The sequence below is a fragment of the Bombyx mandarina genome, chromosome 24 (genome assembly GCF_030267445.1).
Source record: "Bombyx mandarina strain Sakado chromosome 24, ASM3026744v2".
Classification (NCBI taxonomy): Eukaryota; Metazoa; Arthropoda; class Insecta; order Lepidoptera; family Bombycidae; genus Bombyx; species Bombyx mandarina.
Genome location: NC_143230.1, coordinates 4,081,523 through 4,099,389, shown reverse-complemented (window position 1 = coordinate 4,099,389; position 17,867 = coordinate 4,081,523). Strand labels below are relative to the sequence as shown.

At 37.1% G+C, this 17,867-nt stretch overlaps 1 protein-coding gene and 1 non-coding gene across 2 annotated transcripts in view; one reads left to right on the top strand and one right to left on the bottom strand.

Moving 5' to 3' along the window:
- LOC114250649 (irregular chiasm C-roughest protein) overlaps positions 1 to 17,867 on the bottom strand; it is a 113,081-nt gene that overhangs the window by 31,567 nt on the left and 63,647 nt on the right. Inside the window, exons 6-10 of the mRNA XM_089738249.1 lie at positions 15,940 to 16,031; positions 14,011 to 14,119; positions 4,127 to 4,211; positions 3,517 to 3,605; positions 81 to 183 (exon numbers count right to left, since the gene is read on the bottom strand). Of these exons, the coding sequence (XP_089594375.1) occupies positions 81 to 183; positions 3,517 to 3,605; positions 4,127 to 4,211; positions 14,011 to 14,119; positions 15,940 to 16,031 (478 nt within the window). The remainder of the gene's footprint in view (positions 1 to 80; positions 184 to 3,516; positions 3,606 to 4,126; positions 4,212 to 14,010; positions 14,120 to 15,939; positions 16,032 to 17,867) is intronic.
- Positions 17,152 to 17,223, top strand: TRNAD-GUC (transfer RNA aspartic acid (anticodon GUC)). The gene has a single exon. It is a non-coding gene; the product is annotated as a tRNA-Asp (tRNA).

The following is a 17,867-nucleotide window of genomic DNA, read 5'->3' as shown; positions in this document are numbered from 1 at the left end:
TCGTAGCATGCCCCAATACAAATTTAGAGCTCAAGTATTCTAGAAAGTTCCAGAAAATATAACGTTTAAAAAGTACTTACAGATCACTTCTAAGGTTTTCGTATCAGCGCTACTGCCAACCTTATTGTGCACTTCGCATTTGACAGACGCTTCGTTAAGCTTACGAGAAACGTTTGTTATAATCTGCAACAAAAATAATCAATTCAATCAAACCAGCAAAATAGACGTGGCCAGTATTCAAAAATTCACTTTAAATCTATACATATAAATAAAATTGGAGTGTCTGTTTGTAATATTTTAAATAACCGTTTTTTACTATATGCATATTAATATATGTACGATACATACACCAAAATAACATTTTTTACAATTTTTGTCTGTCTGTCTGTCTGTCTGTTTGTTCCGTCTAATCTCTGGAACGGCTGGAGCGATTTTGATGGGACTTTTACCGATAGGTAGCTGATGATATAAGGAGTAACTTAGGCTACTTTTTTTTAGACTAGCTTTGCCCCACGGCTTCACCTGCGGTACGACAATAACATCGCGGGACTCAGCTATCAATAATAAAATTTTATGTTTCCGAAGCGAAGCGAGGGCGGGTCGCTAGTAATTAATATATTATGTCGAATCGAATGAAAATGTGGTCTTTTCACTCTCTATCAGCTAATGGAATTCCTCTACCAATTCAAAATGGAATGATTGTACCACCTTTTTTTTTTTGTTCTTATTTTTTGACGTAGGACCTACAAACTCCAGAACATTAGATTAAAAATAAGACGCAAAGCCTTTTCATCCTATCTGGTAACCTAAGGGGCTATTCCAATTACGCCCGGGCGGGTAGGTGAGCTCACGGGCTCAGTTAGAGAGAATTACTGGTTACAGAAATACTGGTGGTACCACCTGCCTATTTCTACCGTGTAGGAATAATGCGTTTCGGTTCGAAGGGTGGGGCAGCCGTTGTAACTATACTGAGACCTTAGAACTCGTATCTCAAGGTGGGTGGCGCATTTACGTTGTAGATGTCTATGGGCTCCAGTAACCACTTAACACCAGGTGGGCTGTGAGCTAATCCACCCATCTAAGCAATAAAATTTTTTTTTAACAAAATTCTCTAACACTAGCCTAACCAAAAACAGCGCTTCCCTCAATCTACCACTGGATCGGAATCGGGACCCACTGAAAATATCCGGCGAGTAACTCAGTGGATTGCAATGTTATTGTTACAGGTCGTCGTGGCCTAAAGGATAAGACGTCCGGTGCATTCGTGTTGAAGCGATGCACCGGTGTTCGAATCCCGCAGGCGGGTACCAATTTTTCTAATGAAATACGTACTCAACAAATGTTCACGATTGACTTCCACGGTGAAAGAATAACATCGTGTAATAAAAACCAAACCCGCAAAATTATAATTTGCGTAATCACTGGTGGTAGGACCTCTTGTGAGTCCGCGCGGTGGGTACCACCACCCCGCCTATTTCTGCCGTGAAGGAGTAATGCGTTTCGGTTTGAAGGGTGGGGCAGCCGTTGTAACTATACTGAGACCTTAGAACTTATATCTCAAGGTGGGTGGCGCATTTACGTTGTAGATGTCTATGGGCTCCAGTAACCACTTAACACCAGGTGGGCTGTGAGCTTGTCCACCCATGTAAGCAATAAAAAAAAAATTACGAAAAGCATCTGAAGATCTGGCAGCAAGTTGAAGTATCAAATTCACATGGCATCGCAGGAGCTTTTATACTCACAAAAACAACTTCTAAGTAAATAAAACTAATAAATATTGAAAACGTCGGAATAGGTACGTACGAGTATTGAATAAAAATGGTCTTTCTATAGATTCCTATGAAGAAATCTGGTTTGTTTTTAGTCTGAAAATTACTTGATTAAAGACGCTTTATCAGAATAGAGCCCCGTATTTAATAATATTATTCAAATTCCAATTTGATGAGGTCAATCTTATTGTCTATTTCTGCCGTGAAGCAGTAACGTGTTTCGGTTTGAAGGGTGGGGCAGCCGTTGTAACTATACTTGAGACCTTAGAACTTATTTCTCAAGGTGGGTGGCGCATTTACGTCGTAGATGTCTATATGCTCCAGTAACCACTTAACACCAGGTGGGCTGTGAGCTCGTCAACCTATCTAAGCAATAAAAAAAAAAAGTTATAATCCTTCATCCTGTAAGTCACTCATAAACATGAGTTAGAGATAATACGTAATGTATATATTTAAAACTAGCGACCCGCACTCGCTTCGCTTCGGAAACATTAAAACACACATGAAACAAAAAAAAAAAAAAAAAAAGTAGCCTATGTTCATCAGGGACAATGTCGGCTTCTAATGGAAAAAGAATTTTTCAAATCGGTCCAGTAGTTTCGGAGCCTATTCGAAACAAACAAACAAACAAATCTTTCCTCTTTATAATATTAGTATAGAGTATAGACTACAAACTATACTGAGTTAAGGTCTCTCCCACACGCGATTTTCTCATTTTCTAGACTACATGCAAAGTGCAGTGTGTTCCCTGAGATATTTGTCCCTCGTTGCTTTAATGTAATATGCATATTGTACGTGATCCAAGTCGGGGCGAAAATATTTGAGAATATCGCTACTGAATAGAATATTTCAGGAATGTTGTTCTCGATTTCAAATAATATATCTTTTAATGTTTTTGTTGATCTTTTACAAGCTGACGGCTATGTACGTGTTAATGTCTAAAGTGGCGCTTAAATAAATAGACGGAGGTAAAATTATACTGTATGACGGCTGTCACTCTTTAAACCAACCTTAGCAGGAATAATAATTGGCCCGTGCTGGTTAGCTTAAGCTAAAAGTCAAATAGCTACGCAATTTTAGAAATTGTTAAGAAACCAATTTGTATTAACATCGTGACACTATGTATTACTTTAGAAATCGTTCACGAACTAAACGTATATGATTAATTTAGTTTATGTATTGGAATTCATAGTGAGACCAGCAGAATCGCCTCTTCCCGAGAGCACACCTTCCTAAATACACTTCGCTAATGTGTTTATTATTTAAAATAATATAAAAATGAAAAGCTGTTCGTTTGTCTCGCTAAAAATCGAGAACGGCTGGACCGATTTGGCTAATTTTGGTCTTAAATTATTTGTGGAAGTCCATAGAAGGCTTAAATTTAGTTTAGGTTAGATAAATAAGAAAAGCTCGGAATTAAATAAAAACAATTTTGTTTTTCCTTTGAAGTATCGCCGTCGGACGGTTTCCTTTTGTTTGTTTTAAGTTTATTTTATACAAAAGTTTAGGTCTTTTATTTATGGTTTGCGTTAAAAATGCGTTTCGGTTTGAAGGGTGGAGCAGCCGCTGTAACTATACTGAGATCTTAGAACTTATATCTCAAGGTGGGTGGCGCATTTACGTTGTAGATGTCCATGGGCTCCAGTAACCACTTAACACCAGGTGGGCTGTGAGCTCGTCCACTCATCTAAGCAATAAAAAAAAGTAAATATTTAATTATATACGTGTAAATTCATTGAATACTTACCAATTCATTTTTCACTTCTCCAATTGCTTCATCATTGTTTATGTACCATTTGTAAGATACATTACTAGGGTTGGCATTCGATTGGCACCCTATGAGAAAATAAATATGTTTTGCATTAATATAATTTGTATTATTTCTTAATTTTAAATACCTTAATTTGCGCAACCTTTTATCACATAACGCCTTGTTTTTGCGCATATGCTATATTGTTATTCGCTGCATAATTAAAAAACAGCTAACGGGTTCTACCTACGATTTTTAATTTTAATGGGCTTCCAATATTTCGGCAAACGCCATAGTCACGTCTAAACTGAAGAATGTGGATGCGATATTAGCAGAAAAATCTGCCCACCATCTTTTTGGTATGTTTTCGTGCACTATAATAATATTACGTACTACCACTGGAAATCGACTCGTCCTAACACTATCGAAAATTCTTTCAGTATACTTTAAAAACTCACTATTTACCTATTTACAATATCGAGAACTCATAAAAACTAAAACCCGTGGTAAAAACATGTTAAATAATAGTGCTTATATTGTAAATAACTGCCAAAGTTCGAAATGCTTCATAAAGTTCATAGAGAAAGTATATTGAAATTCATTGTACCTATTATTAATGTTTCTCCTTCTTGTATTCTCCCTTTTATTGATCCGGATTTCATGAAGAGACGGACCTTGGGCGCGTATTGGACCTGTAAAAAGTCATACTTTAAAACCATCAAAGCGAAGACATCCTTACTACCACTCGACTCTGGAATTAACTCTTCTCCAGATTATTTTCTGATGCTTTGACATAATATCTCCTTAAATAGCGTTTCAGAACAGTCCCTAATGGTTCTGATTACGTGATTGAAAGCCAGCGATACATATTGGTTTAGTTAAATGATCATTTTTTATGCCGTTGTTGGCAGATACGGCCCAACTGAAGTGAGTCGTTATCTTCACTCATGGACGTCAATAAATCTAAGAGTACAGCCAAATCGCCCCCTACCACTGAGTAATCTCCACAATCCTTGAAGAAGGACATAGCGTTCAGGTAACACCATGGCGAGAAGAGTTAATTCCAGAGCCGGATGGCAAGTGGCCAAATAGATTTCAACAAATGCACTGTGCCTGACCGCAAGTATACCTTGGATGAAATGTGCTCTGGTGACGGTAGATGTGATGTTAAAAATCAATTAAAGGATTATCTCAGGATTATTCCTCAAAACACCCTCCTTTGAAGTTACTATTACAGAACACAGAGAAAACAAAAGTCCCTCCGCAGACCCAGATATTTCCAATCATCCCTGCGAATGGAATGACCAACAATGGCATAAATGTGCATCGAAAAAGTATTTGTATCAAACGAACACGGAACCTGCACACGAGACACTTCCTAGGTGTCAACGACGTAACTTACCACACAAAAGGCCCGATTTAACAGCTGGAAACGACATTTTCGCAGCAACGAAAAACATTATCGTTACAAAAGAGCAAAAACAAACAGTTCGCCGTCTCCGGGGGGAACTTCCGAGCCTTCCGTCTATTGTTGTGTGTTAAAACTCCGTATCGAGGAAGGGGAAAATAAGAACTCTTATTTCGTACAGTCTACAATTGAGAACGCTTGTCTTTTGCTGAGTCGCGTCTAGCTTCCGGACCTCTATGCTGTAACTAGAATGAAAATTGCAATTGGCAATGATGATTGTGTTGCCTACTACATTGAAACGTTATGTTGGGTTTCTTGCAGAAACAGGTACGATTACAAATACAGACAAAGACCTTTTGATAATTTAGAGTTTAGACAAAAACACTTTTCTGTTACCATACTATTGAATGTATTATATTATTTCTTAATTCAAAATTTTAGATGCGGGTAGGTAGTCATCGCCTATAAAAGATAATGGGAACAGACACTCGCTTCGCTAATTCTGCCTCTGACGGAGCCCTTGGGTTTGCAAATCCGTCCTAGCCTAGTGGCAACGTATCTGGAAGAGACTTAATCCATCCATCCCAAAAAAGCTCGCCTTTTTAATACGCTTTTATTAGCTTCAGACGTATGTATGCATGTATGTTTGTAATGGAATCTTTGAACATGATTTTGACCCCCTTCAAAACGTCGGATTAACTCGAAATTTGGTATACTTATTAAGGACCGATGACAATTTAATATTAAAAAAAATTGAAAAAATTTAAATTCAACTAAAAAATGAAAACCACCCCACGCTATCTTACAATAAAATCATTTTTTCTTACACTATTTTTAATTCAAATTTATTAAAATTTATTTTCAATTTTTTAGTTGGATTTTCTATTAAAAGCGCATTTTATTAGTTTTTTTAAAGTGTTACTTTCTTATACTTCATAACTCGTCGAATGCAGGAATTTTGTCTGTTTGACACTTGTGTGTTTTGTGAGACAATCGTTATTCTATTTAATTTGCTCCCTTTGTTAGGTGTATCTATACTAATATTATAAAGAGGAAAGATTTGTTTGTTTGTTTGTTTGTTTCGAATAGGCTCCGAAACTACTGGACCGATTTGAAAAATTATTTTTCCATTAGAAGCCGACATTGTCCCTGATGAACATAGGCTACTTTATTTATTTTTTTTCATTTTTTTTTTGGTTTCATGTGTGTTTTAATGTTTCCGAAGCGAAGCGAGGGCGGGTCGCTATCTATTATAAGTTTAGATAAAATTGGATTTCGAACTTTTTTACTGGTGGTAGGACCACTTGTGAGTCCGCGCGGGTAGGTACCACCACCCTGCCTATTTCTGCTGTGAAGCAGAAATGCGTTTCGGTTTGAAGGGTGGGGCCGTTGTAACTATACTGAGATCTTAGAACTTATATCTCAAGTTGGGTGGCGCATTTACGTGTAGATGTCTATGGTATCCAGTAACCACTTAACACCAGGTGGGCTGTGAGCTCGTCCACCCGTCTAAGCAATAAAAAATAATTAAAAAAAGTGAGATCTTTATGAGTACATCCTCCTCCCATGTGATATATTTTTTTTATTAATATTCAATCTGTGATCTGAAAATAGTTTTCATAGATTTATCTAATATGTAGGAAATGTAGCAAAAGACGAAAAATTCCTTTACATTTAAACGCGCATTGAAATGATCGCGTTTCACTGAATTTAATTTCTCGTATTTCTCTAATAAAACAGAAAGAAAACTCATTGTGGCTACAAAAAGTAAAAACAAACAAGGAAATACCGTCTCCTGAGGAAACTTCGATACTAGTTGTCTATTGTAATGGTTTTTTTGCTTTTGAGAGAAAACGAGTCAGCTAATTTATCTTTGGCTTATTGTTTACTATTTTTTTTTATTCCAGCTGATTTAAAAAAGTCTCGAACTTGGATTTGACAGTAAAAACTCGAATTTGCCATTTTACAATGATTGGAAAATATATAAGACTTGGCTTCGGCCTTATTGAAATTTTTATTTCAAGAAGAAATTATAAAGGACTTTGCTTCGGCCTTAATGACATTTTTATTTCAAGATATATTAATATATATCATATAAGATCTGGCTTCAACTTTTTTGAAAAAAAATTTCAGAAAATATATAGAACAGACAAGGCTGTATGGGCTTAGATCCCCTTGCCTTTGCTAACAAGGAAAAATTGTAACAAAAAAAAAAAACTTTGGCTTATTAAGAGCTATTCTTTGTTCGGAGATGTTTTATACATGTTTCAATTTCATTGATGACGTAATCCTGCTAGTAAGTATTATCTATTCTAAATTTCAATTTAACACAACCGTTACTGTAATAGAATTACGACTTTTACTCCTTATCTATCTATCTTCTATCTATGTATATATAAAAATGAATTGCTGTTCGTTAGTCTCACTAAAACTCGAGAAGGGCTGGACCGATTTGGCTAATTTTGGTCTTGAATTATTTCTAGAAGTCCAGAGAAGGTTTAAAAGGTGAATAAATATGAAAATGCTCAGAATTATGTAAAAACGACTAATTTTGTTTTTCCTTTGATGTGTCCCCCGTCGGACGGATTCCTTTTGTTTATTTTATACAAAAGTTTAGGTCTTTTATTTATCGATTGAGGCACTACGAAGTCTGCCGGGTCACCTAGTTTTAAGATATAATTGCTAACAACTAAACCTCTCCCTTTTCGGTCGACGCATCATCTATTTTTATCATGCATACAGATTTGACATGAGTTTTGCGATCTGTCGCCTGTCTGACGTCATCCCTCCTGGGACTATATACCTCTAGTAGCATATGCAATTCAACGAGCTATAGGGAGGTACTTTTACTGTTTTTACTTTTGATGTTTCTTTTATTCAATTGGTCAGTTCGTTTTGAGTTTTAAGATTCGCATTTTATTATTATAAACATTAACAATAAGATTTAGGTTGTTAACTAAGTATAAAATTTTAAAAAAATATCACAATTTTTTTTTTTTTTTTCTGTATCTGCATAATAGAAACCATAGTCAAAGGTAAGATTTAAACATCTACTTTAATTTCTTTTAATAACTTGCTAGTTAAGGCCGTCTTTGAACCGAGCATAAAGTGGCCACGCAAACAGACTATTAAGAGTATTAAGCGGTAGGCAGCGGCTTGGCTCTGCCCCTGGCATTGCTGAAGTCCATGGGCGACGGTAACCACTCACCATCAGGTGGGCCGTATGCTCGTCTGCCTACAAGGGCAATAAAAAAATAAAAAATATTGAGTTCCTACCTAAACTTACATACCTGTACTTCAAATGATTGTACTCCAAATTTAAATTGAAAAACCAGTAGAAATCAAACAACGAATACCTTCATCTGCTCAAGCAGCTCAATCATCATTAAACGTATTAATAAAAAAGCGATCAATATGGTCTCCTTCTTGTTATCTAAAAACTAAAAACTCGTAGCGCACCTAAAATACTATCCCAAAGACTTCAGCTATAGCCCTCAAATGCTACTATAAACTCTAAAATGGGATTGGCCTACACTACCCTACACCATTACGAAGCAGTCATTAATTTAATAAGGTCCTTTATGCTAAGCCTGGACTAAAAAGCCAGAACTGAACCACTTTAACTCATTTCAAAAACCACACAACGAAACTTTCACGTTTGAAATCGGAGGACGCAATTTCCAAAGTAACTAAACAACACAGTCAAAGGACTAATATGGAAAATTGGCTCTCGCGATTCTGTGTACGTGGATATAAAATTGTGTATAATATTAAAGGAATTTATCAACAGGAAACAGGACAGGAATTTTTTTTTTATTGCCCTTGTAGGTAGACGAACATACGGCCCCCTGATGGTGAGTGGTTACCGTCGCCCATGGATTTCAGCAATGCCAGGGGCAGAGCCAAACCGCTGCCTACCGAGCCAAGCCACTGCCTACCAAAACATACGCAGATTCCTGTCAGTTTTTGTACTGATTTAATAATTTTGTATGATCTACATATATTTAGTAAATAGTCAGCCCTGAGTTCCTAGTCCAATTCTTCTCAGTCGTTCTCAAACTGAAATAGGAATTGTTGGTTTATGAAGATTTAATAGGGCTGTTTGAACAAAAATCTTTTTGGTTCCTTTTTACTTAATGTAGACATTAAGATGTTAAAGTTAAAACAGACAGTACGGTGGTGTTAAACTGTTTTGATTTCAACACCACCTACTCAGTAGTCAAGAGAGAAATTAGGAAGAATAAAATAGGTTAGATGGAAGGATGAGGTCAGAATATAACAACATAATAAGTATAATAAATATAATACGAATATAATAATATCTTCAGGCTGATGGTGGAACTGAAATAACAGCCTATGACTCAATTAATCTAAAGAGTTTTAATTAGTATTTTTCTAAAAAGCTTCCATGTTTGTGAAAAGGGATTTTTTCCAATGAATTAATACAGGGCTATTAACAAGGGCTTCTGACGCCGCATCGCCGAAGCTTTAAGTCTAGACGAAGCCCTTCGGAGTTTGGTATTAAATAAAACTTAATGTAATGGAATGTGAATAAAAGCAACATAAAAATCTCATAGAAACCATTCTAGTTACTGATTGACTATATTTTATTAGTCAATTGCGAAGAATTGCTTTTTTCTTTTTTGTTATGAAGTATATAATTTATAAATAAAGCGTATTTTGATGTGATGAAATGGTATTGGTTTTTTTTCATGATTCCTCAGCCAAATTTAGTTTTTCGGTCCATCGTTTGGTATGCTACAGTATCTTCTTATTTTTATTAATGTGAATGGACAGCCGAACTGTTAGGCCTCTTCTTCTTTCAATCAAACGCTCATTGCTCGTGATGCGCCCACTTGTGCCCTTTTTTTCGGCCATCTGGTATTAAATATAAGTATTTTTTTCCCAAAACTTCAACAAGCACACAACGTTCCAAGTCAAACGTAAGATACGACAGGAACAGCAAAATAATTCGGGCTCCAGTCGCGCGTACAAGATTTGCTGACATACCCACTGCGCGCGTCTTTACGAAATTAGAGCTTACACAGTCCCTCTTATTTTCACTTTTTCAGTACGTTTCGGAGACCAGACAATCGAGGCCTCCGTTTCGATTGCGTGTGACACTGACAACAATGAATTCGGTTGCAGAATCGTCATCTCCAAAAGGTCAAGTCCAATGGTGGGCATGTTAAGCCGAATCGGCGATATTTTTAAGAGCGAAATGTACAAAAATTGTGGAAAGGATCTTTTTCTCTGGCAAACGCCTGCTCCCCTATTTCTTTCTCCCGTTGTATACGTTTATTGGGAGTTTGGCTTAAGATGTAATTTATTTGTTTGACAAGATCAGAATTTGACCAGCAATGTACTGGTTTTTCGGGTATTACTGTATTTCAAACGAAATGAGATTGGCGTGTTATAGAAATTGTCTAAAATAAGAAAATCTAAAAAAAATTATTCTCTGATTTCGTCATACATAAGATTAAAGTAATATTTACGAGTAATAAAGAGATCAAAACATGAAATTGATTTTATTCATAAAACGTATTTTAGGTGTTTTGCAATAAATCATAATAGTTAGTATTTATATTTAAATGAATATATTAAATTTTGATGTAACAACATCATTCTTATCTGACTGATTAAGATATTTGACAGCAAATATAATAAAATTAAGATTAAACAAAGTAATTTTACAAGATAAATTTTCTAACTGATCAATGATCATGATTTGTCATATTCACACAACTTCCATATACAAACAAGCATAGATTAAATTATGATTATTTGAACGTACAAGTAGATTACCTGAGCATACCTGAACCTTATAGTGAAATAGTCTATGCTCTTATACTATGTAGGCAAATGTGACCAAATAGTACATTATATGTTTGGGACTTCAAGGAAAAAGAATATCTTCGTTTACATAAAATTAAAAAAGCCAAAAAGAAGGTAATTTTTCGGTCGGTACTTGCACAAGATAGCCGGAAGGGAACCGACGGCGCAGTGCCACCACTGCGCGGACCGCGACGAGGAAGACACAGCGGAACACACATTGGCGCGTTGCTCTGGATTTGACGAGCAACGCACCGCCCTCGTCGCGGTCATAGGAGAGGACCTCTCGCTGCCGCGCGTCGTGGCTACGATGCTCGGCAGCGACGCGTCCTGGAAGGCGATGCTCGACTTCTGCGAGTCCATCATCTCGCAGAAGGAGGCGGCGGAGCGAGAGAGGGAGAGCTCTTCCCTTTCCGCACCGATCCGTCGACGTCGAGCCGGGGGCCGGAGGCGGGAATACGCCCGTACGTCCCGGCCCCTGTAGGTAGTGGCCTCCCCCCGGTGAAGGTCAAGGGGCGACCTGAGGGGGTGAGGCCGCGCGGCGCGCTACCAGCACTCTATCGCGCTGCCGTGGAGTGAATAGAGCGACCGGTCGACGGTGTATCGCGTCCCAACCCGGCAGGCTGTTTCTGGTCCAGCGGGGTATTCCGGGACACAAGCGGCACCGTCTGGGCGGCCCGACGGGCTGCCGTACCGAGACGGCCGACGTTTCAGAGCCTTCGATTCGCCTCGAAGGCTCCGTCGGCTGGGCGTCCTTGAGGTGAGCCGCGCCGTCTGGTTGTAGTGTTGACCGCGGTAGCCCCCCTACCTCATCCGGGTTCTGACCTCGGAGGGGATCGGACGTCGGGTGTAAGAGTGCAGGGGAGTCGTTTAGTGGGTGGGCCCTAAAATCCTTGGGCCCGCGGTCTGCTCACAACACCATGCAGATCGTAGAGTCTCACATACCCCGCGCGTCCCTTTTGCGCGGGGACCTCGTAGGAGGTTCGGCCCTTTACCCGAAAAAAAGGTAATTACCCAGAAACATAAATATAGTTATTTCGACGAATCCGACATGGAAATATAATCTCTATACTTAATGTTGTAGATGTCAAAATTAATATTTATTTGTTACACATTCACGTCTTAATTACTTAATAGGTCGCTATGAAATTTTGCTAGCACATCATCAGGAATACAGAGAAGGGCATAGAAGAACATAAGCACTAGCTAAGCCATGATATACAAATTTTCTCCAATCGGCGCTCTAACATCTGTCAACATCGCTAATTGATTTTTATATTGAAAATAATTGTCCTTGCCAACAAAAACCAAACGAAAACAATTTATCGGCCAATACCCCCAAAAGGAATAAAAACAAGCCAACAAGAAATATTACAATCGTAATACGATTTTCGACATCCGTAAATTGGGTTACGAAGCCGGCTGAAAACTTGAACACCACAATAAGATTTCGCGCTATCTAGTCTCTCGGAATCGTTTAGTCCAATAAATTCCTAAAAGGCTTGACTTACGACGCCGTAATTTAACAGTCGATTAAACAAACCAACGTTATCCGAATAATATCCGTTGTATATTATCAAAAGTTCGTGTTACACCCAAACTCGGATTTATCTTTGGAAGGAGGCAAAAAAATGAGATAATTTGATGTAGCTATTAAACAAACGTTTAGGTTAAGATTTTATGGTGAAACTTGGCTTTTTCGGTCGTATAATTTCGGTATAAAATGCCTTGAGGGAAGTAAAAAAAAGAAGGAAATAGCTTCTTGTTACGTAAGACGCCTTCGTAACTAGAGGGATGTTTTCCTGTATTACCATAAGATAACAAATAGGTACGAGAACGGATTCATGACCTCTTCAAGGCTTTTGTTTTATATCTCGAAGATTTATTTCTTTATTTCGCCTCCTCGCGTCTCGAGTACTGTTATCTTTGTATTGTTCACTCCGTGATGGTGTTCCCTGAGGTTCTTGTGAAAGTTATGATGAAAAATGTTTTTATATTTTTTGTTGGCCTTCGGATTTTGTTTATTCGCGTCCATAAACAATCCAGGTATGATGATAAAAACGTTCCTTTTTTTTAAATCTACAAAAAATATATCTTACGTCTTAATTTTGAAAAAAGAATTATGTGGCTTGGCTTTTCCGCGAAAATTATGGACATTGTGAACAACGCCGAAGATTATTGCATTCATTCTAATAAGAACACTCTTTTGATCAATCAAAAACAATTAAGTAATGATACAGTAGTTCGCGTGCACAAAGAACGTATTTCAAACTTTGCAATTTGTAAATCGATTTGAAAATCAATAAAGTTACTTAGATAAATACAATATTGTTGCTATAACTGATTATAAGAACGTGATATTTATTAGGAACCCTACTAGACTGAAATTAACATTGATAGGAATCCTTAAAATGATTACTAAATATTAGGACCTGCTCGATGCGATTACCGCCGTATGTTATATTAAATTCAAAAACGATTGCTTCCGGTTTATGGCTAATTTGAATAATACCTAAAGAAGCTTTCGCACTAAATGGGCAGATATAAAAAGCGATCATAGTATGTATAGTACATAGGTGCTTCACTCTGGAGCCGTTACCGAGAGGTTAAGGCTCCAGAATATCTTCATTATTTGGGTCATCCACACACAACTACTAGCGATAATCAATTTTTATAAGGCTATTTCAGACCCCTTTTTTTAATTATTGTTTTTAAATCGTGTATAATCAATTGTATGTAAGATTCTAATACATTTCCAGTAAATAATAGCAAATACAAGTAACTACTAGCTTGTTCTGATGGCAGAGCTTTTTTTTTTATTGCTTAGATGAGTGAACCATCTCACAGCCCACCTGGTGTTAAGTGGTTACTGGAGCCCATAGACATCTACGACGTAAATGCGCCACCCACCTTGAGATATAAGTTCTAAGGTCTCAAGTATAGTTACAACGGCTGCCCCACCCTTCAAACCGAAACGCATTACTGCTTCACGGCAGAAATAGGCAGGGTGGTGGTATCTACCCACGCGGACTCACAAGAGGTTCTGCCAGTAGTATAAGCTTACTGCTTAATGCGAACACGTACAGTCCTGTACCATCATTCGGTAATAATTCAGCATCATAGCGTGAATCAGTAAAACACATTGAGTTTCGGTATATACCTAGTAGTCACTTGAATGCGATTAAAACTTGGATCGTGTCTAAGGGGCGGCAGTCACATCTGTCTATTTAGATTAAGCAACAGGAACTTACTTGTAATTTTACGTTGACAGATCTATACGCCCTGTCTGCAGTGTTCTGCGCTTGGCAAGTAAAAGTCTGATTGTGGTGTTGGCGTCTGGGACGTATTCTGAGGGTAGACCTGCAGGAGGAAAGGCACTATAGGCATTAGAAATAATCAACATTATTAGAGCACGTATATGTCACAGTCATAAAAGTTCCTTATCGTCCAGGGCGGAATGGAAAGTGTCAGGCTTCTGGATGAAGTTATGCGATGGACATTTTTTTTCCTACCTATGCTGATAGCCTTGAGCGGCTATTTCAGCTTCACCCTAACATGCAGGTGAGCTCACAGGGCTCAAGCCGGAAGTGTTGCTAACATTGGCCCTAGCAAGAGCAGTGCTTCGCAGAATCTACCACCGGATCGGAAACGCAACCCACTGAGAAGATCCGACGAGAAACTCAGTGGGCTGTGTCTGTGGGTTAATGGATGGATCAATCGAAAGATATCTGTAGCGTAGCGAGGAGGGACAAGCGAGGGTATCATGCCCCTGGCGCTACTGGCAAAGGGGCGTCATATGGTTCGCAAAACAAAAAAATTGCTTTATAAATTTTATTTTTGTTATAATTGATTACTCGAAAATATTTTAAATTTGGTGGCAGTGTAATAATATAATAAAAGCCCTAAAAAGGTATTGTTTCTTGGATCGTTACGCCACTGCTGTGGTGGTTGGTCCCTAAATGAGCCATACGAATGGTCGCGAAATTCGTCGAGCAATATCTCCTATGAACTACATTAGGATTATAGCCGTCTTGCCGAGAGATTGTCGGCTAACAATAATACTTCTCAATCACATCATATTGTGCTCTTGGTTAATAAAACATTTAGTTAAAAATAAGTTTTAGTTGAATTTCATCAAAATCTTTTTCTTATAATACTCGAATTACGATTAAAATGATAAAGTCGAGATTTCTATAAAACACTAGCGACCCGCCCTCGCTTCGCTTCGGAAACATTAAAACACACATGAAACCAAAAAAAAATAATTAAAAAGTAGCCTATGTTCATCAGGGACAATGTCGGCTTCTAATGGAAAAATAATTTTTCAAATCGGTCCAGTAGTTTCGGAGCCTATTCGAAACAAACAAACAAATCTTTCCTCTTTATAATATTAGTATAGATTGCACACAATATTTCGAATTAGCTTTCGTTACTGTAACTATAGTTTTGTTTGGTTCATAATTCTTTAGTTGAATCCGACTGACAGAACTGGCAAAGTCCTTATGGAATTCATTGCGTACATTTCATATTACGTGATTAGAGATAAAATGATAACAGTGTTCCATCAACCTTTGTACTTTAAAACCTGACACCTTAGAACTCATGTCTCGAGATTGATGAGGGCGTTTACGTTGTACATGTCTATAGGCTCCGATAACCACTTAGCATCAGGAGAGCCGTAAGCTCGTCCTCGCATCTAAGCAATAACAAAGATTGAAAAGAATTCTAATTAATGATCTGATCTATCTTCGGGCGATTGATTGACAATTATAGCAATTGACTTGTATGAATAATTGCTCGTAATATTTTTGAGGAACAATTTTAGAATGCCAATATAACTCTTACGGTATCATGTAAGAAAAAAAGATATTAGGTTGTAAAAGGCGAAAGGCAAGAGAGTGGAAAAGAATGTATTTGAAGTATGTGTATTTGAGAAAGTGTGATATATTTTACAAGTCCACATTTCTATAAGTGTGGGTGGATACATTCGAAAACATTTTTAAGGCCTATCAAGTCTCATACGGTAAGTCCAACCTTGCCTGGGAAAGACCTCATACATACTGGCTAAAAATTCCTTAAATAGTCTCGCAGTCAACGTGTTAAAACGACCTACACTCAACATTGGGTGGACACGTGTTGAAAACTTGTAAAATTTATTTGTAAAGCATCCTCACACGTACCTCGCAGTAAATCTTCTGCCATCACCCATCGGTTCCACAGTATAAGTGACACCTTGAGTCAAAACTCCACCGTCATTGTCGACCCACGTTATCTGAACAAAAGAAAGGCGATAATAAATAATAGTTTAAAAAAACTAACAAAATCCGCTTTTATAGAAAATCCAACTAAAAATTTGAAAATAAATTTGAATTAAAAATAGTGTAAGAAAAAATGTTGTGCTTTTCAGGATATTATCAAAATAGCCCTTCTACTGATATCTGTTCATAAAATATTTATAACTACTGATACCATGAACCCCACGCTTTTTTTACAATAAAATCATTTTTTTTTTACACTATTTTTAATTCAATTTTATTTTTCATTTTTTAGTTGAATTTCAATTTTTTAATTTTTTTTTTAAGTATGGAATTGTCATCGATCCATAATAAGTATACCAAATGTAGAGTTAATCCGACGTTTTGAAAGGGGTCACAATCATGTTCAAAGATTCCGTTACAAACATACATACATACGTCTGAAGCTAATAAAAGCGTATTAATAAAGATTTAGCGCTTTGACGAATAGCGTAAAGGTAATGGAATCTTTGAATGTCATTGCCACTGATTTCAAGTCGTCTGATTAACTCCAAAATTTGCACACGCATCAAGGACGAATAATTTTTTGAGATTGTCTTTTTAGTTTTTAAAGTACATACTTATATTATTGAAAATAAATAAGGATAACAACAGAAAGATGGCATTGGAAAATAATCTTGACATTTACATCCGCATGACGTAGCATACACACAGACACACTCATAGTAAATGCTTGTTGATAAGCTGATAACGTCGTCCGGTCATAGTTGACTATTACAAAAAACTATAAGTGAACATTGATAAAAGTTAGGAGGTCTTTTTTTGGATAGCTGATCCTTAGCTGATGTCCATGGGCCACTGAAGCACTCACGGGTCGACCCGACACGTACTTCGAAAGCAAAAGACAGGTTTATCTGATAATGTTGAAAAAGTCACAGAACAGTTATGTTTTGAGACGTATAAACTTTAATAATGTGTTTTTATTCTGCATTGACATTTTATTATGCAGTCAAAAAATCATACGGGAAGTTTAGATATAATTTTAACTGGAATATTTACCTATAAAAATAATATGATCAATTGAAAATTTTACATCAATTTAGAATGTATGACTTTATTTTGCACTAATAAACACGATCTTCGGTAGTATAGTGGTCAGTATCCCCGCCTGTCACGCGGGAGACCGGGGTTCGATTCCCCGCCGGAGAGATCTTTTTTGTATCTTTTTGGAAAATTTAGTATCCGATAATGATATCACAATGATGATAATTTACATTATAATATAATTTACAATTTTTATTAAAACAATATTTTTGTTCATACAAATAGCAAGTGTTGCATCGGATTGTAATAAAAGATGGTACCTACGTAGTGTTTTAGTCTTCGTATCGCCAATGGCTTATGTATAATTTACGTCACCTAATTAAAATTTATTAACTATCGATAGACGTGTAGACAAATTCAACTGTGTAGGTTTCTTAATTACAAGTAGTGTCTTTTTAATATGGTAAAAATCTATTTTATTGGCGTATCATGCAATTTTTTTCTTCATATTATTGCTATCAGTTCCTAAAAACTTCTAAAGATTCTGTAAAAAAAACTGCTTTCCCGTTCTGTTTCAACACGTATAGAATTCTGCTTTTGCTAACATTCTGTTGCTGTGTCATAATGGTCATATCTAGTTCAAATTACCCTCAAACATAGATTCTTATACCGATTTGCGCATCCAAGGAATTTTTTATCTTCCTAAGATTGCACAAAGTTTTTGTTTTATTGCTTAGATGGGTGGACGAGCTCACGGCCCACCTGGTGTTAAGTGGTTACCGGAGCCCATAGCCATCTACAACGTAAAT